This window comes from Aythya marila (assembly GCF_965140915.1).
Source record: "Aythya marila genome assembly, chromosome: 4".
In the NCBI taxonomy this organism is placed as follows: Eukaryota; Metazoa; Chordata; class Aves; order Anseriformes; family Anatidae; genus Aythya; species Aythya marila.
Genome location: NC_139045.1, coordinates 21,168,692 through 21,195,226, shown reverse-complemented (window position 1 = coordinate 21,195,226; position 26,535 = coordinate 21,168,692). Strand labels below are relative to the sequence as shown.

The following is a 26,535-nucleotide window of genomic DNA, read 5'->3' as shown; positions in this document are numbered from 1 at the left end:
GCACTTCTGAAAACTGGGGAGGGTGGGGGAACATTGGTGGGGTGCTTTCCTGGTTTTTGCTTGCGTCTGTGGGGATTTTGTCTTTTGATTTCTTTCTTAATCTGAAATTCCTCAGCGGTATTTGGAAGGGGATGCAGTGCAGCCCGGATGGGGCCCTGAGCGCCGCATGGCCTTGGAGGCCGCCTTGGCACGGTGCCGCCGCCACGCGGGCCTGCTGCCAGGCCTCGTGAGGCAGTGGTGGCTTGGAAAAATGGGGAGCACAAGGCCTATGGGGCCCAGTCACTGCTGACCTGCTGGCTCCCTATGCTGCTGGGTGAGGCACAGAGGAGCTTGAATCCCAGCAGATGCTCCAAGTGGGCAGGTGGCGTTTTCGTGAGAGAGCTTCTACCTCACAAGTGGAGATAGGAGTTAATCGAAACGTTTTGCAATCTGCTGTTCATTTCATTGGCTTGCTTCTGTCCAAAAAAAAACCACCAGAGGTGGTGGGGGAAAGCCATCTTCTATAAATACCAGAACTTGTCACTTCAACTGGTTTTCTGGGTGGAATGAGAAGTTCCATCCTCCTGGAAACAGCTGTCTGTTCCCCTTCCAACTTGTTGCATAACCCCTTGTAATTAACATTAGAGCAAGTAATTTGGAAAGTTCAGTCGAGTTGAGTGGAATAGTTGCTAAAAATAAGTACTGGAAGTGAGAGGTGATTGAATTTTCAGTTCAGTTCATGAACTTTCTGCCTTGTTGCGTGGACCTTCAATCTGTACCTGACTGTTTAGTTGTAAGATAATGCAGTTAAAAAATAATAATTAAAAAAAAAAAAAGTAAAAGGTAGAAAGTGGCATACTTTGGTTAGAATAATCTGTCAGTTAAGGCTCGGATTCTGCAATTTCTTTATGGACAGAACTCCCATTTAAAGCAAAGACGAGCACTGCCTGAACTCAGGATTGAAGAAGGAGCTGCTGTGATCGCACAGCCTGACCTCTGCAAGAACAGGGCGCTCCTTTTCATTTAGCAATCTGCTGAGCAGCTGCTTTTAGATTTCCAAAACCACCAAAATGCCTCAAAACACAATGCGTTTCTGCATTTCTTTCGGAGATGAGCACCGGTTCTAATGCATAACCATCTTTCTTAAGAAATCGTTCTCCTTTTTTTTTTTTTTTTTTTTTTTTTTTTTTTTTTTTTCAGAAGACAATTACAAGCTGTATATTACAGACTTCTGATTATTATACTATAGTTCTAGGAGGAAAAAATAAACAAAAACAAACAAAAATATTTCAGGCCAGCATTTCTCTTGCATTCTAATGGATTACTTTTGTTTTCAAATCAATGTGAGGGTATTATAATCTTGTAAAGTTTCAGCTTCCACAATCTACGCAAGCAGTGGCAATTTTGTGAGTTAAAATACATGTCAAAACAACGCGCCTCTTTTATTTAGAGATAATAACTTTGTGAAGGAAGCCTGAAAAAGGTAGATGCCATTTTTATTTAACATTTGTATCTGAGATGCAGTGACAGTTCATTAGCACTCAGATTTGAAACTTGGGAAATGCACTTCCCAGTTCTGGGATAAAAGGGTCACTATCCATTATGTAAAACCAAACCAAAAGCAATTAAATGGAAAACCCACAGTAGACTGCATGCATAGGTTTTATGCTTTTTTTCTTTTTTCTTTTTTCTTTTTTTTTTTTTTTTTTTTTTTAAATCTTGGCGTACATATATGTGCACATGTATGGATTGGAAAGACCATCTATGCATGTATTTCCTTGTGGAGATCATCCTAATAACTGTAACGGTTGACTCTGGTATACATAGATAAAAAGAACTGTGTTGGTTATAAATAATCGTTCTTTGTGTGCTTATGCCACAACAATTTTCACTAGTTCTATTTGCATGTAGAGTTTTAATTAAGAGATAACTGTCACTGCAGGTTGACTGCAGAAGGCTGCAGTATCCAGCAGAGAGATAAATTCCAATGCCAAGTCATACAGGTTGGATAGCATACAGGGAGTCCATAATAAAAAAACAGGTTTACAGTTAAAACTCTCTTATTCCTAACTTACTGTGTTATACAAAGAGATGAAAATATCCAAAATCTGGTTGATGAGGGTTGTATGTACCAGGTAATTTTTTTTTATTATTTTTTTGGTCAATCTGCATGTGATACATTGGAAACTGAAACTTTGGGATTGATCAGTAAACTTGTTAGGGATGGTATAGGTGGCCTATTTAACAAGAGTGTTACAGTTTTCTGCACGCTGGGAAGTCATAGAACAGATTGCAAAGATTCATCTCAGCTTGATTCAGAAAGGCTGTAAGTGTCCTTCTGCTTGTTTGAAAGTGTTTTGGTTTCTAATTAATTTAGCCAGAAGACACGTTATTTCTGACCTTCACAAACCACTGACTGTCTTATTCCAGTTTTAAAAGATTCCATTAACTGTTTAAAAAAAGCATCCTGTCTTCTCCTGTTGTGAAGAGCAAAGCACAGAACGAGTATATGTATATAGCTGCTGTTAGTGGGCTGTTACACGTATACCATTTTTGCACACTATGTGATGTGGGGGGGGGGGGGGATACGTGACATAATAATGACATTTTAAATGGTATGAAATCTTCGTTTCCACAGGGTCACCAGCAAAAATCCCATTAATTTAAGTAAGGGAAGGCAAAGCCCACCTGGCAATCTGTAATTTAATAGCGTTGTCTTGCTGACATTGAAATCAGTAAGCATTCTTTACCACTGACTTCAAAATAAACCTCTCTGCCTCTGGCTTAGAGATGCAGGCAGAGGAATTTTTTCTTCAGTCTTGGTGACAGGGGCTGCCAAGAGTGTGAAACGAAAAATGCATTGTTCTGCCATAACTAAACAGCCTAAACAGATCTGTTGGTTCTCATATTGCCTTAAGCATCCATCAGAAGCTGTATGTAAGAGTTAGGTGTAGGATTTATTCATGCTGATTGAGATGAAAATAATGGCCCTTCAAATTTTTATAGCAAAATTACTTTTGTGAAGTATGTAACTTGCAATACATTTTGTGCAAAGTGAATTGATAATGCCAGGTATTTGTATTTTTTTTCTTTTCAGATTTTTTTAAGAGTATAGTAACATGAACAGAAATTTGGTGTTAAAGAATTTCGTGTAGCAAAGCAGACCTTCCTGAACTAAAACAAGATTTTAAGAATGTGTAGATTTATAATTAAATTTAAACAAGTTTTTTTTTTTTTTTTTCTTGTTAGTGCCATATTGCCGGATAAATGTCTGTTTTAAGAGTTTGACTATATTAGGAAGTTTTTATAAGCGTGTGTATTTTAGGGCTCTGCAGAGACTTTCTGGGTCATCTCTTCCAGCCCGCCCACCCTGCAGCAGCAGGAGATCATTACTACTGCTTCTCTTGCATCCTACTTTTCTCCTAAATACCATGTTCCAAAAGTGTCCAATACTATTTTCTCTGAAACACATCTAGTGAGCATGCAGGGTGTAATTCATGTACACACCCATTGGTGTTGAAGCAAAGTGCTGCTTTAGCATGAGGTGACAGATAAAAGATGAAAGCTGAGTAACTATTGGATTTGTTTTCCATGATATGATATAAATAAGCATAAATGCTACTAATGTTGTTTTTTTTTTGTTTGGTTGTTTGTTTTAAGGATAGAGTGTGGGTGATCTTCCATGTCTGTTTGTAAGCTGTGGATTGCAACCACGTGGAAATGTCTTGGAGGCTCAGGAGCTGAAGGTACAGCTCTGCCCAGCGCATCCTCCTGCTCCCTCACTCTGCGGTAGCCACTGTCAGTTCCAGGCTCTTGTCCAGATAGTGCCAGGCAGCAGCAATTGTCAGAGCCAGCCTCAGACCTCAGTGCCTTAATTTACTCCATATATAAAATCCTGCTTTAGCCTTCTGAGCTTGTTTCTAAAATTGGCCCTCAGCTGGATTTTTGAAGATGAGAGTTAGACTCTGGTATTAGCGTCTGGTACAATTAATGCCTGTTTTTATTACGCCTTCCATTATTACTGAGCAGTTGATGGCAGTCGTACCCATCGTTTATTTGCTTTTCCTTTTTTTTTTTTTTTTTTTTTGGACTGAATTATCCTACTTGTCGCTTTCAGCATTTCCATATGCAACATCGCTTCTGCTTCCAACTCTTGTTTTATAGCGTCTTTGAAAAGATCAGTGCTGATCTCAGGCTTTTCCTATGCTGCAGTCACTTCTCAGGTGTAGGGCCCAGAACAGTGCACTTTTTAAAAAATAAAACTGCTTCATACATATGTATTTAATCTAAGGTATATTTATTTGTTGACATTCTTCTTACAACAAGGTCTCTTTGGGCTTTACTTTCTTTTAAGACTCGCATTATTTCCTTCACAAATCTATTCACGTCCTCACATATTGCTATATTGAGTCTGTTCCTGCTGGAGTTTGCCTGTTTTTTGCAGATCTTCCTTGCATTTTCACGGGATATTTTTTTTGGAAATACATAAAGATAATTGAAACTAATGTGTTTTCAGTAATGAAAACACCAACAAGTTAAAGTGTGAACATAAATACATAAATAAACTTATAAGATGAAATTTAAGTACTTTGAAGCCCAGTACTTTTTTCTTTTTTTTTTTTCCTTTTATATTTTTTTCTTTTTCCTTTTTTTTTTTTTTTTTTTCATTTTTGTGTTGAAAATAGGTTGCTATCTTACATTGAAGTCACAGTAGAAACAATAAAAGTGGCTTTTTTAAGTAAGGGTAAAAAATGAAAGAGCAGAACAACTGAAATTCTTGCTTAGATGTATACAAAAGAAGCAAGAAAGGGGGAAAATCAATATTTGTATTTTTGTTTTTCTTTAGAATGCAACGTCGTTTGTATCATCATGTGTCTTCAAGCTGAATGGAAAACAGATGATAATCAATGTAACTGTTTTTTGTCATGCATAATGATTTTTGTGATTTATAAAAGTGTTTATTAAGACTTGAATAAGAGATGTTACCAAATATTTTTAAATGCCTGTCATTACATGTTTTTAAAAAATTGAGAGGAATATGCTCATCATCTATGTTCCCTCTTCTTCTAGTGTGTTAAGTATTTTTTCTTCACATGTATCTTTTTCTATAAATGGCAGTATAGATAGCTATCTGTCTTTTCACTTGGAATCAAACAGGAACTCGCATTAAGGTTTTGCAGAAATCTGCCAGTGCTGGATGAAACTGTACAGAAATATGCATCCCAGCTGGTTGGCCTAGGGTTCTTGTGAAGAATTGGCTCATGTTATCACTGGCTTCATTTTCTCTGCAGACCGTGTAACTTTGTGACAAGAAAGACCTGCCTGCTCCAATCGGGTTTATTTATGAAAATCGAGTCACTGAAGTTGCATAATTTCCTGGAAGGGTAACAGGCATAACCACCTCGTTTTTTGAGTAACAAAGATCTGTTGCCACTATCTGTTGTAGTAGCAGGAGCTTTGCTACTAACCCCACGCTTCTACCCTGCACCTGACACCATTTCTTTCTGAGCTGGGAAACTCTGTAATCCGGAGCACCCAAGGAATGCTCTTTCTGGATGGATGCTCACCAGCACACTGCAGTGTCAACTAGCCACATAGCACAGAGGCAGTTAGTAAATCTGGATAAATGAGGGAATTTACAAAATAATTAAGGGACCTTGGACATGACACATGTTCAGGCAACAGGATATTTTGCATGATTATGGTTTGTATAGTCAAGGCTATGTTGTGTGTGAAATTTAATGAGTGTAAATTGAGAAAGAAAGGGGAAGCATATTGAAAACAGTGTTGTGCTTAAGCTCCGTAGGTATTACAAATACACTGATTTGCCTCAGATAATGTACATCTGAAACACACCTCTCTGGTCAGAGGAGTCCAAAGCAAGTAAAGAAGATTTGTTCCAAATGTGAATAAATAAATCATGGTGCTAATTGTTACTTTTAAAAAAATGTTAATTATTAGATGAATTACTTGACAAATCAGATACAGTGACTATCTAAATCAGTTTGAGTACATAATGAAGAAAGCATTCAGAATGCTATCAAAAAGAAGTTCAGGTTACTGAAGCAAGCAATATGAAACAATCAAGGTGTACCAAGAAAATCTGGTAGTGCTTTATCTTGGATTTGAAAAAGCATTCTCTCTCTACTTCCAAATTCCCAAGCTGCACACTGTAAAATGTCATTCCCCCATCCTTGCTGTTTCCCTAGACATAAACCTTGGGTTTCACACAGGCGTTACTTGATTAATGGTAAGTGCTCACTTTCCTTCCAGAACTAAACTTGAGTTTTACAATTGGTAATAGTATATACATTGCTGTTCACTGCAAGTTTGAGAAGAGGTAAATGACATGAAAGAATTAGGCAAACAGTTTTTGGCTGGGCTCTCACTGATTTCTTTCCAGGGAACTGTGTTGGTTAGGACCTAATGTGTGTTAGAGAGTTCTAAGATATTATGTCATGGGCTGTGCTGAATGTGGAAGCAAGGAAAAATAAATAATAATTAGCGTCATTTTGCTAGGGTACAAGGGAGATGGAGGGAAGTTAATTGAAGTTACTGGTGCCAGCATTATTTATTATATTAAACTTAAATTTAACTTTGAGAGGTGCTGCACCTCTCCAGTATAACTGTACTACTGAGTATTATAAAAACAAATGATTAGCTAATGAAATAACATTCTTTTTTCCCCTTAATTTAAATTTAGATTCTTAGTTATGAATGGTATCTGTGCAGGTTATTTTTATTTTTATGTTTTTTAACGTTATGTAATAAAGCTACTTCATTTTCTGGTACAATTCCCTACCCACAGGCAATGTAATACTCTATTCTAAAGTGGTCCAGCAGTCTTACTCCATGTACAGTTAAATCTGGTTTTAAATACTGTTGGCAGTGTTTTCTGCTTCTAAAGCACAATGGGGGTTAAAAAGTCAACTCTATTTTAATATTTGTCCCTCTATTACACTCATTTACCAGGAGCACAGAAAATCAAATTTTTGTTTATAGTTGTATCTGTTTGTCCTGTGCATCGGGTATAGTGCTGTGCTTCCAAGTGAGCATAGTCAAGTACGCTATTTACCAACTGTGACAGTGAGGTGGCTTGAAGGTCCATTAAAATAAAATAAAAAGTCAGAAAGGAGGCGGTACAAAGTTTGTACCATACATGTTAACACTGTCTTGGCATTGAGGACTTATGCACTAGTTATCCAAACGATATTGCCCTTGGCTAAAACTGCACTGCACTGGCACTGAAGGTTCTCTGTGCTGGCTGTCATCCCTAAAACTGAGGAAGATCACCACTGCCACCACAGCTTGCACTGTGCCCCAGTGCAGCATTGAAAAGAAAAGTTGGAAATGGAGGCTACTCAGTTCCATCACTGGGAATGTTTTCCTTGCCACGCTTTTGCCAGGACAGGAATCATACTGAGATTGCCAAATTTCTTAGCCTGCTGGCTCCAAATACTTGTCCTACTTGCTATTACTACGCAGTCAGCTTCAAACCTGCTTTGCTGTCTCCATTGACAAAACATGGAGGCTTCCATGGAGTTAAACAGTGATGCTAGTACCGATGATCAGGTGGACTCCACATGTACAGAGGTCTGTCCAGGTTCCCAGTGTGCATTGCTGCTGTGAGAAGGAAAGCAGAATTTTACAGCATCAGCACTTCGTCATTATAGTGTGCAGTTTGAGTGCTCTCCTCAGCACGGAGCGGGAATAGTTTCCTTGTACCTTAAGAGAAGACCTGAGGAGCAGACAGCAAGGGTCGGTACCACATAAGCCGAGATACTTCAAGTAGTATTGTGCCAGCCTTCTGCAATTGTCCGTAATTCACATGACACATCACTTAGGTCACACTGATCTATTTTGGTCATAGTCTCCAGAACTTTGCAGCAGGTGTCCTCGTTCAGTGGTCAGGATGTGCTTCTTTGGTCACTGGCACAAGGTTGACGTGTCTTTTAAGGAAGAGGGTAATACATGAGCAACATATTCACAGAACAATCAGTCATTACTAGGATAGTCCCTTCTGCCTCATGGGGTGATTCTGGCAGCCCTGCATTGGTGGCGACCATTGCTAAGCTCTTCAGGATCTTTTCTTTGTCTTACAGACATTAAATACTAAACCAGATGTCATAAGAAGTTCTGAAAATTCTCTAATACCTTGGCTACATTAGCCTCAATCAACTTCACTCTTCCAACTAATAAAAGGAAATGTCACTTGACTGTAGCACCTGAAAGAGATGTCAGAGAGCAGAACAAATACCTGGTCAATGTCAGAACAAATATGGGTGTTACATTTTGAAGAGTGGAAGTCCAGTTATTTCAGTGCACTTCAGTCTCTGTCCTCACAATCCCCAAGCAAAGTGACGTACGAAGGATCCTAGTGATCCACACTGACTGGCACTTCCCCTAAGAAGAGGACATGTTTGAGACAGATGCCCTGCTTTGAGGTAGTTGTTTGTAAATGCCCTAATTTACTCAGGAAAACATTCCTGGAATTCTGAAAAATAATAATTAAAAAAAAAAAAAAATCATTAAGAAGGAGCAACAACCATTGCAGCTCATGCTTGGTGTAGGCCTGCTGGGAGTGGGACCCTCCTGAGGGGAGACGGCTCTTCAGGATGCCAGGCCCACACGCGTTAGGGCGGCCGCCATCTTGAGTCGTGTCCATGCTTGGCAGGGTAGATTAGGTAACTCTTTCTCTACTGCTTTGTGGGTTTTATTATTGTTTTATTGAAGGACTAAATGTGTTGTTATGATATCCTAAAGCTTTATTTAAACTCGTCTTCTTCCATGATGTCTTTATGATACTTTCAAGATGTGGAAATGGGATGCGGTTATTGCATATGCATGTTTTAAAAACAACTCGTGCAGATGGACTCAAGTTTGACAGATGAAACATTTTAATGGGTTTTAAATAGTATCTGTATCTGAAAAATACTGTTAAAACTTAAATTCCTGTCAGGATAACTCATATGGTAGAAATTTAGGCCTTTGAGTTTCTCTGTATCTGAGAGCTTGGAAAACTGTTCCTGTTTGTCTGCTTATTTGTATTATTTTCTTCCCTAAGTAGCTTTTATTACAGGAGGTATCCCTCTGAAAGAGGAAGCCATGTGTTTAGCCATGTATTTGAGTACTTTCGTTCTGCTGATCCGCCCAGCAGGAGAGAGCAGAATGGAGGCAGTGTAATGCATGGATGTCTGCGTTATGTAAACACTCACATCCTCTAGACAAAACAGAATCGCTTCAGTTTTGACAGTGGCCTAAGAAAATAAATGCTTAAAAAATAAAAAATACTATATTTTCCAACCGGTTCTACAGCAAAAATTTTATTTCTGTTGGCACCTACTCTTCTGTCATTCTGTTTTGCAGAGACACTGGAATTTCGATAGCGATAGACACTGTGCATTGAAATAGCAAGTCGTAGCATTGCGTTACATGTTATAAAACGTTTAAACCAGTTTATTACCTGCTATTGTCATATTTTCTTTTTCCATTGCTTTTTATTGTTTGAAGTAGACAATTTGCCTTTCAGTGATGCAAAAAGAATTGATTTGTTGTTCGCATGATATCTTGACCCATATTTTAAATTATTTTTTTATTTTTTTCATAGGTCCTCCCATGCCATCCTCCTCATCTAGTCCATCAGTTACTGAACATTTACACTCCCCTCCTCCATCACCCAATCTCCATGACAACCAGAGGTGGTTATTAAGTAATAATGCCAGCCAGCCAGTTCAGGACTCTGATACAGATGAGGACTATACTGCCAGCTCATATCTAGTACAGACCGGTACTGTTTCAGTGTCTGTCCCAGGTCATGGTAAGAAGAGGACGCTTTGTCCATAGTTTGAATACCCTTTTATTTTCCATCCTCTTACAAAATTGCCTAATAAAAAGTTAAGATATATAAATGATTTTATATTTTAAACTGATTTTACATGAAATTTTGCAAATAATGTCTGTACTGTAAAAATACTGTAGGATAAGCAAGAGTAGAAAGTATCTTATAATGTTTAGAAGCTCATTCAAGTAACTTTAAAATGCTATACTTATATGAAACAACAGCCATTGATGATTTCTTATGTAATGCAATTTATTGCAAGTGACTAATCTTTACTTACACTTTCTAAAGGATAGGATAAAGTTCGTTAAACTGTCATGATGTTTAGCTTCAGAATAATGTAAAAAGGATATTTTACTACCTCATCAAGTTCAACAGGTTCCAATAGTTCCTTTAGTTTCACTGTGAGCAAGAGAAGAGGATTTGTGCATTACTGGATAGAGCAGTGTATGTTAAGGAAGGAAAAAGGGAGCTAATGTATGTTTCCAGAGCTAATACTCCCAGCTAACATGAGTAACCAATTAAAGTAACATGTATGTGAAATGTGAGTGCCTGTGTATACATCTTGCTGTAGGAAAACAAATCTTTACCTTTTTAACATAAAAAATAATATCCATGTGGTTCCGTTTTTGTTGTATGTTTGAATATATTGGTGTTAGCAGACTGGAAGACTAATTTGTTGATGCATGGTCCTTCCCCAGTAGATCAGCAAGGCTTGGAACAAGACTAGAACAAGAGGTTGGTTTTTTAGAATTTCTGTCGTTTGATTGCAACAAACTGTCCTACAGATGAGCCACTAGAGGGGGTTTGCAGAAGTATTTTACCTACGGAATGCATGCCAGTTTGTTGGACAGAATTACTTTGCAGACCAAAAACGCAGTGTTGTCTTCCTACCTTTGAGTGCAACTTTGTTGTTGTGTCTAAACAAACCTGCTAAGAGCAGTTGAGCACATGAATCTGACAAGTTTTTGTGTGTGTTGTTTGTGTTTTGTTTTTGTGTTTTGTTTTGTGTTTTTTTTTTGTTTTGTGTTTTTTTTTTTTTTTTCTGGAAAAACATTATGCTCTCAAGGATGAATTAAGGTTGCTATGTTAGATGCTTAAATTATGTTCTTTAAAAATAACAGGTTTATTTTTGCACATTCAACTTGTTCAATATTTAATCTGTGAGGAACCCTCAAAAGCACGGTAATACATAATGCAGGGTATGTTATGCAGATGTCTCATTTCTTTTGTGTCAATGAATATGAAATTTGTTAGACAATGTATGCATTATCCAAAAGGTAGACTGGTTTAGTTCAATAAGTCAATACATTTAGATTGCTCCCCTATCTACCAGCCCTTCCTTTACAAATGAAATATGCAATAGCAAGAGAAAGCTGCTAAAAATTTTTGAATATTTGGCATGAACTGTTTACACCTCCTAGCCTCTTAGAAAGCCTTAGGAACAAGTAGTAAGTGTTCGTTATTCCTCTAGGTTTTGGCACTTCGCTGCTTTGTAAATTTTCAAGAATTGCTTGCCAGTCTGAATTTATCAACCTTGAGGAATGTTCCGTAATCCTTTACACTCCAGGCAAGTGAAAACAAGTTCAGCTGATCCCACAGCAAGTCAAATCTTGGGCTTTCAGCAGGACAAAATAAGGGTGGTGTGGGTTTTTTTTGATAGCAAGCGGAACAAGGGTTATCACTGTGGTGTGTGTTAAGAGAGTTGTCCTTGGTGAGACTGTGTCTAAGCAGAAAAGTAACTCATCTGTAAGTACGTGTTCATTTTTCCCCTCCCTTCTCCTTGCTATGTTTCCCATCTCCTCTGTCTGCAGATACCTGCAATTCACCCCTTCAGTGTGTATGTCCAGTGGAAATGCTTGCAGTTCCTTCTTCATGCTGTCAAAGAATTAAATCTGTGATGTGTATATATGTATACACTCCTAATCTAGTAGTGCTGGCAGTCATATAATACAGTTAATGATCTTTCTCCCCACAAGATCAGACTTGTTTTTAGCAGTGCATCAATTTGCTAACCACAGGTACTGTATCAGTGATGGCCAAAATTTAAGCAGGATTTCTCTTTTTTCTTCTGGAACGGAAGAAAACCATAGGTGTTTTGGTAGCAGTCAGCTGCAGGATCAAGGATTGCATTACCTGAGAAACGGAATGCTTGCATCCCTCGTGTATATGAATGTCGCTTGGAAGATCTACTTGCTTTGCGTAGGGTTGTTTTCTCATATCTTAAACTGCTGGCCGATCAGAAAGGAAAAATATACGCTTCTATAAAAACAGGCAGCAGTAGAATTTGATTATTAAAGCTAATAATTTCTAAGATAGCTATAACTGTCTTCTACTTAATGATATGTATTGCTGCCTAGCCTTTTCACCTGTAGGTAGATCTCTCCAGATCTGCTCTGGAAAGTAAAGGTTGTTATATTGTGACCATTGGTACAATCTTATTTGGGTTGTATTTTCTTTTTAGCATAGAATCATAGAATGGTTTGGGTTGGAAGGGACGTTAAAGATAATCTACTTCCAAGCCCCCTGCCATGGGCAGGGATGACACCCACTAGTTGCTCAAAGCCCCATCCAGCCTGGCCTTGAACACCTCCAGGGATGGGGCATCCACAGCTTCTCTGGGCAACCCGTGCGAGTGCCTCACCACCCTCAGAGTGAAGAATTTCCTCCTAACCTCTGAACTAAATCTACCCTCTTTTAGTTTAACACCATTTCCCCTTGTCCTTTCCTTGTCCTTTTTGCTATCCGCCCATCTTTTTTATAAGCCCTCTTTAAGTACTGAAAGGCCCCAACGAGATCTCCCCAGAGCCTTCTCTTCTTCAGGCTGAACATTCCCAGCTCTCAGCCTTTCTTCATAGGAGCTAAAATGCTAAGTAATACAGCAGGAGTACACTTCCCTTTCACAGAAGGACGTTATTTTTTCACTGCTCTTCTTTTAATGCATCTAGATGCAAAAGCAGCTTTCCATGCTATTTAATTTTCATGGGTAAAAATAACTCCAGTGCTATATTCTTGATGTTTTTGTCCAATATTTATATTAACTGGGGGAAAGAGGAATCACTTTTGAAGCTTTTAGGTTGGAAAAGGTAACAATGGAAAATAATAATATTACTGAACTGTTCTGAGTTTTATTGGCTTTTTGTGAATAGGAAGTGAGATTACCTTTTCTTTGGTCTACATAAACATCTGTTTGTTTTCTTTTCGTCTATTTGGTGAATGTAGCAACCCACTCAAAATTTAAAGGATCTGATTATATAGTTAGAGTTGTATTAATTTAAGCATTTGGGTTTGATTAGTTTCTTTTGTTGACCAACAGGAATTAGCTTTCATTTAAGGAATTAGCTGCAAGAGACTAATTTCAGTTGTTGCATACTTACCACATGAGGAGAAAAAGTCTTTGTGGAGGTATTGCTGGTAGCTTTAAAAAATGTTATCAAGTGAGGACTGTTGTGTGCAGTTTGCTAGGAGACGTTTCATTTCTATTAAAGAGGTTTTTCATAGCAGTAAAATTCAGGAGAAGATAAATAGCAGGACCATCAGTCATAGCAGTGTTCCTCTACATAGCACCTCCAATTTACTCTACATTTTGTTTTTTCTTTTCTCCACAGAGCAGCTCAGTCTGACTCTGCTGACTCTGTTCCATCAGTCAGCCTATTTGTCTACTGATTTCAGAACAATTTACTAGTTTTATAAAAGCATTTTTAAGAACTTCTGAAAATTTCAAATTGTTCTTAGAATGAATAGTGAACTGATTTATAAGAAACAGGGGCAGCTGAATAGGTCTGCAGGGAAGAGGGAACAGTTTAAGTGAGAGGGAGAATGAACTAGGAGCTGGGAGGAAAGGATTCTTGAACATGACTGAGGTGTGGAGAAGCTTTCTTTATGTAATAGTCTGCTTATAAACAATAGAAGTCATGTAAAGTCAGTATTTAAGTATCTTGATAAGCTTCTTAATCTCTTTCCACCAAAAAACGACAGATTAGTCAGAATTTGGAGGGGAATTTATTGAAATTAGTAGTAGCTTATCTTTCAACACAGACATGTAGCATAAAGGAAAATGCAGTACTAAGTTCTTTGGTTAAGTAAACACTACGAAGAAAAGATACAGTTAAATGTTAATGCTTACTTCTGACAGTGGAGATGAAGAGTCTGAATTAAATTCAGATCTGGGGATTTTTACCCCTAAATAGGAAACATTATGGCAGAACCATCAAATGCAAAATAGGGAAAGATGTATTTGACAGCAGCATTTGCACAGTGTATTCGAACATTTAAGTTGTTCAAGGTTCTCATAACAGTTTGTAGTGATAGTTCAGCTGATGGGAAGATTTGAACTAAATTCCAATTTAATACAAAATGCTTTTTCAGTTGTCCTTGATCAAGGATCTGCCAGGTGATGCAAAACAAACAAGACTTTGCTCTAGCCACATGGGAGTTGCAGATTGATGGGCTTTTCAGTTCAAAACAGCTAACCTTTCCTGCAGAGAGAGGAAGTTTGGGAATCTAGAGCACGACTCTTGAGTTTTAGTTTATTAAAGAGAAAAATAATATGAAACAGCTGGGAGAATGACAATATACAAGAAATATTCATATCCAGAGGTCTCAGTGTTTGATGCCATAACTCTACAGATACCAAATACTCCATGGCATAATTCTCTTTTAGTCATAGTCCGAGGGCTTTTGTTCATGGTGACTCATTAGAGTTTGGTACAAAAGTATCTATCATACAGAAATTATTACTATTTTCTCATAGTACAATGTCAAAAATCCAAAGTTGAAACATTTGGCTTTTCTACAAGCAGCTGAGTGAATACAGGCCAAAAGCTCCAGCCTGACAGCAGTAATGAAGGAATGCAAGGCATGTACAAAGCATAGGTATGGATTTTTTTTTAGTTTTGTTGGTTATACCTCGGATTTTCCCTTCAGCTGTCATGTTCTATTTTTCTGCCAAGATATCACAGTTAATATATACCACCATAACTAAGCAATCTGCCATTTCCTCTTCTTCCCACTTCTGTGTTTTCCTTCCCACAACAAAATAAAATTGAAGGGTGAGTGGAAGTACGTACAGGGATCTGTGTTAAAAGTTAGCGATAGAGGCAAGTGGCCTTAAGGCATCTTTTCCTCACTTGTAGCTCTTGCAGTTGCTCCTGTGAGGGTAGGAAGACCTCCTGTTTTGCCTCAGAAGCAGGGGACTATAATTTTCCTCTCTATACCTCCACTGGCTTGTGAGAAGTTGAACACTGAAAAGACCCACAGAAGTTTAGTCAGTCGTAGCCAACATCTTAGGAGGATCTCATGGTCCTTGGGTCCACAGGCTTCCTGGCAGTCCTGTTTTAGTGCCTTCAGAATACTTCCCAGCTCTCATTCTTTCCTTCCTTGCTGTCATTCCTCCACAAGGGAAACCACATACGATACTGAACTAGAACTGAGTGGCCAGGCTGTCACCAGTCAGACAATAAAGAGCAATTTAGTTCTGACTATTGGGGAACAAAAGGAGAGGAAAAAACTGCTGGGGGAGAAGGCAACACAAACATGACGGGTTAAGATCAAACACTTAGAAGCTGTTTGGGCTTTTTTGGTGAAACATAAATTTGCTCATTTTTCTCTCCATCATTCTTAGAACTGGCAGTCCTTCTAACTCCCTGCAAACTCCATAGGTGTCCAAGCACCTTATTTTCATTGTCATCTTAAGCATTGTTCATTGAATTATTTTTTTTCATCTCATATCTCATAATTCATGATAAATTTTGTCATTGTTGTGTCAGTGCATAAAATTTGTCTTCAGGTCTGACACTGGTCCAAAGACATTTTGCTTGAAAAATGAATTCAGACTCGTTTGGTTTGAAGTAGTCTATGATAATAAATTAAGAATAATAGATCAAACTAGAAGTTGTGTTAAAGAACATCATGGGGATATGCTATAATCTTGGTTTTATTTAACATCATCATTAATTATATGGATGAAGGAGTAAAAATGGCACTAATAAAATTTCCCAATGATACTAAATAGTGAGAGTTCTGAGTGCCAACTGGGGACAAGAAGTTAATAGGAAAGGACAAGGAAAGATCATTAATTGTATGGCCAGAAACTCATACAGTGATATTAGAACTGAAAAATCTAAGCTGGTCTGAGATACAGAATGTTCAAGAAAAAAAAAATTGAGGTGCTGGAGAATTTTAGTGATACTGAACAGCAAATCAGATAAACATTTGCTGCGTGATCTAATGAGTACAGTTTGAGCTGGGCATACAAATGCATCAGAAAAGATGGAGTTGTAGACATTGCATCGAGGGAGTATAAGGTACGACTTTGAGCCTCTTGCTTTTTCAAAATTACCGTCAAGTTCTTTAATTACTGCTTCTAGTATTGTTTTTGGTTAGTCTGCTGTTCAGATTCATCGGAATGAAAACAGTTAAGGGGGTAGAGATATTCATCTATGGAAATAGGTAAGGGAACAAAACTTGTAGTCAGTACATAGCCTAAGGTGTAATTAAGCCCTGACAAAGGGGAAACTGTATCTCAAGATGGGAGCATTTTGTGTACCACATGGAGATGCAATTAAAGCAATAGAATGGAAATAAGGAAAGGAAAGATTAGGCAGAGTATCAGGAAGAACTGTCTAGCAGTGAACTGAATTAAGATATCTGAGGCTATCCCAAGGGAAATGACAGAAGCTCTGTCACCTGTAACATCAAATTAAAATAAATAAAAAGGTCAGAATCATGCTGCGGAGGCTGAGCTTCCATTCGCCCTGGAAAAGGCAGACTGAGATAACCTCCTGGAGCTTTTCTAGTAATATCTGTGAGTATTTTTCAAATCAGGTGTACATGACTTTGTAGTTCATAACAGAGGTTATCATACTGAGCTGTGGTAAGGCTGTTCATTAGCAGTGTACACATTGCAGTGCATTGTCTGTTTGCATTTGACAGAAAACTGCAACTTGTCCTGTGTTACAAAACAGCCCTTCCCGCTTGCTGAACCATTTTATGTCCTGCAGAATGACAAAATGAGGTTCCCTATTCTCAGTGAAAACTGACAGTGTCTTCTGGGCACATGCATACTCGTGAATATTTCGTGTTTGATACCCATAGACTCAAAATGCTCGTGGTGCTTAATAGAGGTATTTGACATGCTTTCTGTAAATACAGAATAAGTTCGTTCTGTAAAAATACACACAGACTTTTTTTTTTCTGAGACCAGGGACTTATATTTCAACCGCTGTGTAGCAGTGCTTGCACTGTTTCCTCAGTAGGTACAGAAGCATTTTATCTCTTACATTCAAAAATCAGGCAGTGCAGGGAGGCCAATATCCTTTAGGTACAGATCGACAAATTTATCTATTCCACATGCTTGGGGCAAATATAGCTGCTTTAGAAAGCTAAAAAAAAAAAAATGTCATGACTGCTAGCCAATTTATTTTTGATCCCTTTTTTGATATTTGATTTCAATTTCATGAATCCATCTTTTTATCCTTTTTCTTTGGTTTTTAAGCCAAACTTCTGTCAACATTGTTCTCTTAATGTACAAAAATGTACATTTGTTCAGTTTAATTAAGCATTCAGTCTGTTTGCCAAGAGCAAATTAAAGTTACCCAATCTCACCCTCACCCCTCCAAAATCAAATTTTGCAAAGCGGTGGGCAATTAGTTCTCATATCTGATTGTTGTAAGTCATGTTTTTCTCTTAAAGAGTTTTGTAGTTTTCGATCTCTGTTACTTAATAGAAGAGCCAAGACCAATTATTTCTCCTCAGATTGTGGCCTTTGTAGCCTTCAAAGAACAGTCTCCCCCACACCTCCTGTATCATTAGCTGCAAAATATCTTTCCAAAGATGATTTCGGCCTCTTCACAACTCAAAGGATTCAGAGTGACAAATTATCCGTCTTATACTCGAATGCATGCCAGATGGGACAACCTGCCAACTGTGCATCGTATTGCGGATATGATCCGATGCAGAGACATCTCCTCCCCTCCTCCCTTCCCCGTCAAAAATCGTATGATAAAAAATCATGCAAGAAAATCTGTGAAGAGAATTTAATTCTGAAATACAAATACAGAATATAAGTTTCTTGAAGGAAAAAAAGCCGCATCCAAATGTCACGTAGCTTAGACTGAGCAAACTTGTACCTGGGAGTATATATGAACCAGGGAGTCAAAAATGCATCCCTTCCCTCCTTGTCAACGCTTGCACACAGATCATTTCCTTTGGCTCTGTTGATTACAGAACAGGCATTCCTAATTGCAAGACAAGGAGCTTGCATTTAAGTTCCCTTGCAGTTGGTTAATGGGAGAACCTGAAGTCGCAGGCGGGAGCGAGGATGGATGGTTCTTTCAGGGAAAAGTAGGCTCTAACAAATTTATAGGAGAAGTTAATTTATGAGACAGAAGCTAAAAGGAGAAGGAAACAGTCACATAGGAAGTTTATTTTTGTTATAAATTACAAAGCTGAGGACTTCACCCAGCTGCTGCTTAGGCTGACTTCCAACCTCCGTGGGTACCCAGGGGTACGGAAGGCGTGAAAGTGCACAGCAAATCGCTTGTGGGAGGTCAGGATCAGATGCAAGCGACTCGCATCACTGCATCAAACTCCTGTATTCATTATTTTTCATGATATTATTTCAGGGAAAGGTCTAATATTTTAACTCTGTACTGCACTACAAAACCTTTTTTTAAACATGTCATTTGGGAAGAGAGCGCTGCAGATCTCACACATGCTGCCATTTGTTCGCCATTGAGTGGCGACAGCCTGAACTTACAGTTGTACAAACAACACTTCCTGGCAGCTCTGATGCTCAGTGAGCCCGGATAGCTGTGAGAATTCAGTAGTTTCCCCAGAAACCTACAGTGAGTTGAAAGTTGTGAAGTTTTAATAATTTCTTTGGTGGTGTTTTGTTGTTGTTTTTGGCAGTTTGTTTGTTTTTGTCTTCTGGTGTCTTAGACTTCAAGCTGCTTGTAATTGGGGTGGTGGTGTGTGGGTTTTTTTAATTTTATTTTTTTCCCAGATGTAAAAGTGCAGTCAGTCATTTAATTTTTTGTTTTAGTCGAATTAAAATTAGTTCATGTAACCCTGGTTATTGTGAGGAGCTGGTGCTTTGCAGAGCAGTGCACGTCTACCGGGTTGATATAAAACTTAGACATTTAGTAAGGACACCACGTACTATCCAGTCCCACTGATTGCCGAAAACTTCCTTCCTTCAACTGCAACTGAGTCCTTTGTTACCACTGAAGAAAAAGAGCTGTGCAAACAGATAAAGTACCTAATTTATTCCTTAGTTCTGCTGAATGCCGATACATGATTCTGTGGTTCTGAGGAAAGCCAGGTTGCTTTTGGAGTAAATTTAAGGTGCTGCTGAATGTTAACTACTGCATGAAGCAAGTTGTTGTGGTACAACTACAGCACTCGTATTCTGTAGTGTTGGAATGGTCACTGTAAGGGGGGAAAAAAACAAACAAACAAACAAACAAAAAAAGCATTTGACCAAAATAAGAAATGTGATTTGTTTCCTTGCTGGCCTTTGGCTTCCATATGCACTCAGTTCTGTCTGGCTGTAAGTTGGAGGATGACGTTGGAGTGCTTTGAACACGCTGCTCACTGGAAGTAAACAGGACTCGCAGATTCTATTGGCAGATGCCTGACGCAGTCTTTCACAAGAGAAATACTGAGGATTTTACACTTGAGTCAGTAAGCAAACAATAAATAAATAGATGTGCATTGGGCGATTGTGAAATCTTAACAGAGCTAATCTCAGTGGTGCTTTGGAAAGTGTAAGGCTAAACACGTTAACGCCTTGAATATCCTTTATCTTTTTAAGTATCATCAATTATTTTAAAAGCTTCAGCGCTATGCATAAAGCATAGTTTCTCTGCTCTTATGCTTCATCCAGAAAAGGCTTCTCCATTTAGTATCTTTCTGCGTCTGGACGTAGCATTGACATGAATTTCTTTGTCACTAACCCATTAGGAGTACACAGGAGTAGTAACCCTACTTTTTAAGGATGCAGAGATCTGACTAGAAGGCACATCAGCCTTCCTCTCTCATCCAAGGCCAAGGATTCCTATTGTCAGATGCAGTGGGCATGAAAGCAGCAATTTTACAGCACAAAAACTCCAATAACATTTACTGCGGTTGGCTGAGATTGCAATGCACACAGGCACTGCTCAGTCTTGGTTGCTTAAACACCAGCTTCCCCTGGCTTTTTGCCAGCTTGCGCATTCCAAAGAGACAAGTCCTTTAAGGGGAAAGAGTTTTCCTTGTAACTTGCTGTGGGGTAAACAGACCATTCAGGCATAGTTTATTGCATTACATACTTGACTATGCATAGTGGAATGTAGCAAAGTAATTGGTAGAATTATTTTAATCATAAGAATTCATAGGTATGAGATCCATTCGCTGAGCCAGAAAAAGAAAATGCAAGGATGTTTCTTTCTGTTAAGCTGTTGATCATTTAGTACAAAGGACTGAAAATATTCTCTCCATGGGAATACTGGATGTTTACACTGGTGTCCCTACTACAGTTACAGAAAACTGAATTAATTTGCCTCTTCATTGCTATTCTTCTCTAGCATATAAGTCTTGTAACAGTTAGCAGCATGCTACTGAATAAAAAGAACAGTTGTGTGTGTGCAACGGGACAATTTGTTGTAGTAAAAAAATTTCATTCAGAAATACTTTAAGTGCAGGGTAATTGCAAATTAAAGGAAGAGTTGCTGTAAATTCTGTCATCAGCCTAACGTGTCTTAGTGTTGATACGTAGTCTGTTTTACAGTAATTAGCAGTAAACTCTCCCCATCGCTGCCGTAACCCAGAGAATGCACGTGAAATTTTCTTTCAAACACTATATTGCATGCATTTCTTAAAGTTTTAATTGAACACTGTAGTACTCAGGCAAGCAACTTATAACTGAATGTATTTCTTCAGAAACATATGTTATGATAGCTGAATATACAGAAGGCTGGCTCGGTGATCACTGAGGAAAAAGTGTCAGCTGCTGGCATTTGATTCTTGTAGCTCATTCAGAAAGCTTCAAAGAAGGCTACAGCTTTCCCTTGGCTTTGTTTCTAGTAATTAATCAGTGTAAGAGGATGTGTATGTTTTGTTCATTCTTACTTCCAAAAAACACAAGGATTTTTGGTCGTGTGCACCCTTCTTTCTCCTCCGTGGTGTCATGCACTGCACTGAGGAATGCTGTAAAATGGTGTCTGGGGTGATCTGGAGTTTCTGGGTTACCTTGTGCTGGTTTGCCCTCTGTTGAGTGGGGAAAAGGCGAGAACAGGGGTGACCTTGTACCTCTCTCCCTGTGTCGTATGCCTGTACTGAAAATGCTTCGGAAAGCAAGTGAAGCACTTCTAATGAATTGTGCTTTTGATTCTCTGGATCTGCACAGCAACTCCATCGGGTTTTTACAGCTGGACTCTTGCTGTAATTGCTACTGGGATGAGATGCACAACATGGGGTTTTGAAGCAAAGTACTGACATTGTTTCACTGGCCAAATGTATACAGCATAGTGGGAGCAACAGACTTCATGAAATTCACACTTGTATATCTTCATGTTCTTCACCCATTTCTGACGTGCTGCTGGTTTGCCAGCAGGCACTCTAGATGGGGGTGATAAAAACGGAAAAGCTGAAAGACAGCATCTTAAAGCAGCAGTATATTAGTAAAAAGGTTGGTTGTGATTGTAAACATGCTGCAACTGTCCAAAGGTCTGTTTTTTCCATTAGTTAATGTAATAATATTTTTTACTGGCACTGAAAAAGCAGAAGGTAGCACTTGAACATTTTCATCTTCTTGACGTTAAAATATAAAATAATGCTCAGGAAAAAAAAAAAAGTATCCACCAATAGAAACAATAATTGGTCCTCCTTAAGCTTCAATTTGCAAGTCCTTTGATATCTTATGTGTCTCTAGCTATGCATCATTTTTAGCATATTTACCTGGGTAAGTCAAAGATAATATTTCTCAAGTCTTTATGATGCATGTTTCAGGAGATAAAATATAAAGTTGTTACTGAAGCCTTGTACTGTGTAGTCCTTAAAATTCACTGCAGTATTTTTCTTCAGCTGCCCTTCCTGCTCTATTTCCTTAAGGCCTTTAATCAGTGGCTTGTAATATGGAATGTTTGTTTGTTTGTTCATTTTCTGTTTGTTTGTTTACAGTTTCATATAAATAACTCAGAATAATTGTCATCAGAATGTTACAGAGCATCGTGCAGGGATCTCTTCCTCATTCAGGTTGAATTATTTCATACTTTAATCAAGCATCCTGTCTAAAAGTCTGTGTTGTCTCTGGTAATTGCAGTAAATTCTGGCTATTGTGTGCCTAAGCCAGCAAACCTGGAGGCAGAGAGGAGGGATTGGTTAGATATTTTTAAAACTCCTTTCTAGTTTCCAAGAAGCCCTCCAGAATAAAGTGCTTTGCAAGCCTTCTGGGCTGGGAGGCCCTGCGGGACATTCCTGGGCAGGGCTGAGCAACCAGCCAGCATACTTGCGTTGCTGCGAGCCTGAAAGGGAAATTCTTCCCTCCCCTCTAACAGTTATTTATGTTGTTAGCTAGACAGTGAAATGGCTAGTGTTGTAGACAGAGACCAGCAGAATCATATCTGAGTAAAGCAGTATAGCCTCCCCAGTTCACCCAGGTGCTTTCTCACTAGTAATATTCAGATAGATCCAAATTTATGTTAAAGAAATACATCTCAAAGTCTTTTGATTCCATTGTAAATTGTCAGCCGTGCCTTGCTTCATTGCTGTATTTGTTTCTGTTATCCCCATGGCCACAGCAGATCAGATTCTGTTCCTATTTGTGTGTGGAAAATTCCTTAAAAGAAGGGAGTTGAAATGCAAGCCAGTAAAGAAAGAAATGCTTAAACGTAAGCATTTTTACCACACATCGCTAGGATGAAGTGACCCTGTAGTACTGGTGTGCTGAGGAAGCTGGGGAAGCTTCCACATCCTTCATGCACTCTTTAGTAATGTTGGTTTTCCTGTATGGTGCTCTGTGCCAGACTTAGTCAGTTCTGTCATTATGTTAAAGGAGCAGCCAGTGCCTATGGATTCTAAACCTCCAATTTTAAATTAGAAGGTATTTATGTGTATATTTTGGAAGGGTGATGGAGAGGATGCTGCTTCCACAGAAAGTTCAAGAAATTCATGGGCAGGAAGAAAATCAAGAGACTGATTTCGAAAGTGGCTCATTTTTGGCTTTTTTGTGTGTGTGTATAGTTATTAATATAGATTTTTCTTTGATATCGACTGAAAATAGTAAAATCGTGTGAATAATAAACATCCTGTAATCGATGCAGTAACCTTTCCTCTCAGTGATATTTGACTCTCACTTCATACAAGTGCAAATAAAGGCATAAATCCTGGCAGAATTAAGTTGTAATTACCATATGCTTATGTTCCTGTTACTATATTCCCATGATTACAGCCGAACTTAAAGCATATTTAAGGAAACATGAAAAGAAGTATATTCCCATGGTTACAGACTTGAACAATTCAATGGCATCTGCAGAAGGCCTTTGGGAAAAGCTCTTAAGAGTTAGGAAATATGGGAACTTCAAGATTCAGTGCTCTTCCACTGCCTCATCAATACTGCTCTGCTTCTGTTTGGTTCCTTGGGAGATGCTGAGTAGCAAGGGAGAAAAGCAGTAGCAAGTCCAGTATTTCCACTAGTCAAAAACACGGTCTCTGCTGAGATAAGTATCAGACAGCTGCTGGGCCGTGATTTCTGCCTCCAAGAGCAAAGCTCTGCTGTTGCTTTGTAGGTTAATAATGCTCCAACGGTGTGCTGCTTGCGCTGCCCTATGCGAATCTCTGGAGGGAAGGAAGTTGCCTCTTGCCATATCTGTCCGTTAATAGTGGCTGTGAGATATGAGTGAGGCCAAGTGGTGATGCATCAAAGCCTCTAATTTTGAATCCACAAAAGGCACTAGAAAATTAGATCCCTTTTTCTTGGTGTATTCATTGTTTACCATAGCATGAATGATGGTTTCCACTGCTACATTACTGCTGTCGAGTGTCAGCAGGCATCGTAAGCACAGTTCCCCAGTGGGGAAAATAAATGAATGAGTAATGGGAACTGCTCATCCGCCACCCCCTATCAATTTCTGGTGTTGTCAAATGTTCGCATCTCTTATGGAGAGGCAGGCATGAATCCCCATTCCCACCAGTAGTGTATGCAACTGGTTAGGGGACAGTTTCTTTTGATACTGCCCATCATCTTGGAATAAAGTAGGCAGGGGAAAGGATGTTCTTTTGAGGCTATGTCCTGTCTTAACTCCTGGTAGCCACCCTGAGGCAAAGCAGGGAAGAGGTGCGTGTGTGCAGATGAGAAGGCAGCGATCGTCCTGGGCTCCTCTGCCCCAGCCTCCGTCCCCAGTGGCTCATTTTTGTAACTCTCCTGGAGCAGTTCCTGAGAGCTGAGGGATGCCACGCAGGCAAACATAACCTGCAGCAGATGCAAATGGCCGTGATCCTTTTGCTCCCCAAACTGATCTGTATGCATGAATGTGATTTTTCACCTTTTCCTTTCCACTCTTTGGAGAATATTTTTTCTCTTGTTCCATCTTAAGTTTTAATCCTTCTCATCCTTTAAGTGTGCTCTTTTAATTTCCTCCTTTCCCTCTTTTTGCTCCATCTCCTTTGAAGGCTTCTTTTTCTCGCTGATTAAGTCATTTAACCTTTATTAGACCATACCATACCCCTCCATCCCACTTCCTACTTTCTCTTTCATCCTTTTTTCCCTTTTCTAGCGGACTCTTTTCATATCATTCTCCCGTTGTTCAGGCTTCCTACCTCCCCCTCCTTATTCCCTTTGTTGTTCTCTCCATGGGACAGGTATATCTCATGAAAAGGTGCTTTGTTCAGAATGTATCTGCCTTGGGGCAGCTATTTAATGAAAAAATCAGCTTTCCATCCCATGCTTCTATCGCTCTGAAGCCCTATGCAATAAATGCCAATTACAGTTTTGCATAATTAAAATAACCATGCCGTATTTCTTTTTTAATATTAGTGTCTCCATCTAAAGAAATAGGATGCTACACAGCACGTATGGTGTTTGTTGTTTTTTTTTTTGAAACAAACAAACAAAAAAAAATGGTGCTTCTAATTCATATTATAGTCCTCATTATCCAGAATTTTCTTTAACCCTTTTTATCTGTCCTTAGATGCATTCCAGCCATCTGTAGAAGAGTCAGCAAAACACAAACATGAACACTTCTATAAGAAGTCTAGCTCTTTTATAATTGGGAATGAAAACTAACATCCTGCCTGCTTCTGATCCCACTTACACTCTTGTGGCAGGAAAGCTGTTAGAAGGGATGAAAATTGATCAAAAAAAATCAGCAGACTTCTCTCTTGATGGTTGCTGTGGTTGTTGGGGGAATTTGCACTTGCAGAGAGGACAATGGGAGGTAAAGATACAGAAAAGGATCGGGCTCAGGTGGTTTTAACAGGGCAGAATGGTCTTAACCTTTTGGGTGCTGGGCTTCTTGTCCTGCCTCAGACCTTAATATCCTTAGAAGAGGATTAAAAGTAGGAATGAAGGGGTTGTTGGTACAGGTAATAGCACTAATTTCCAGAAATGTGGCCACTTTTGCTATAAAGAGTAGCTGATTCAGGCTTCTCAGTGAGATGCTCCCACTTAACCTTAAATGCCACAGTCTTCTAATGTGTGAGTTTGATATGAAGTGGCTCTTTTTGCTCACTGTGCAGAAGTTAACATCTCAATCTGTGCTTTTCCCCAACCATTTTCTCCATCTCTTTTATTTCCAGTTTATACAGTTTGTGTTCCTGCTCATAGTGCATGGTGTTGCGCATGTGTTAGATGTTAAATACCCACAGTTAACAATTGCTGTAGAAATGAATGTTTTAGCAATAAGGATCTTACTTTTTTCCCCCCAGAATTTTGTTAGTTATTAGATGATACTTTGAAAGTCAGATTTTTACCAGACAGAAGTCAAGTTTGGAAATGCAGTTTTCTCTGTAGAGATTAGCAATATAAAGGGATTATTGAAAGCAGTCTGAGGAACCATGTTCTCTGTCGTGTTTCATGCTCAGGATGTGCCATTAGGTAAAGTGTTTCTGTTCAGGAGGTGACAGGCAGTCGGCACATAGGGCTCGGCAGCATCTCTGTATGTAAAAGATGCTTTTTGCATAAGTAGAAGGATCACAATATTAAAGTGGCATCAGGATATGCTTGCAGTGCTGGTGACACACTTGTGCCTACGTGTAAGGTGAGTGGTTAATTAATTGATGGGCTGTGGATAAAAGCGTTTTTTATGTGCTGGGGAATAAATGGTCGGCATTTTAGCTACTGCACTGAAGCTTTGGCAAAAGCTGCCATGCGTAGACCCACACCGCTGCCTTGGTGAATCCCACGTTGAATACACGTGTGATCAGGCCTGAGAGCCTTCCTGTCGGGGAAGAGCCATGTTCCTCCTCTGGGGAAGTTCAGTAGTTAATTTTGTCCAGCAAGCAATTAACAGTTGTGACCCCAGCGCCCGTACAAGTCCCCCAGCACACTTGGCGTGGAGCTCACATGCCTTCCCTCTCCTCGGGGCATGCAGTACCACAAACTTCAGACCCTCAAAGCACGGCTGCGGCAGCCTGCAAAGCAGCCCTCTGGTTGCACTGGTGCTTTCCAAAGGACTTGAGCGGTCAGAGGGAATTAGTTGGCATCGTAACACAGAGCAGATGAATGTTTGTTGGCATTCTGG

General features: G+C 39.1%; 1 protein-coding gene across 3 annotated transcripts in view; it reads left to right on the top strand.

Annotated features, from left to right (window-relative positions):
* Window positions 1-26,535, top strand: part of TENM3 (teneurin transmembrane protein 3) — a 417,392-nt gene that overhangs the window by 237,049 nt on the left and 153,808 nt on the right. For all 3 annotated transcript variants that reach the window (XM_082759677.1, XM_082759679.1, XM_082759678.1), the window contains one exon: window positions 9,587-9,796. In XM_082759677.1, coding sequence (XP_082615803.1) covers window positions 9,587-9,796 — 210 coding nt within the window. The remainder of the gene's footprint in view (window positions 1-9,586; window positions 9,797-26,535) is intronic.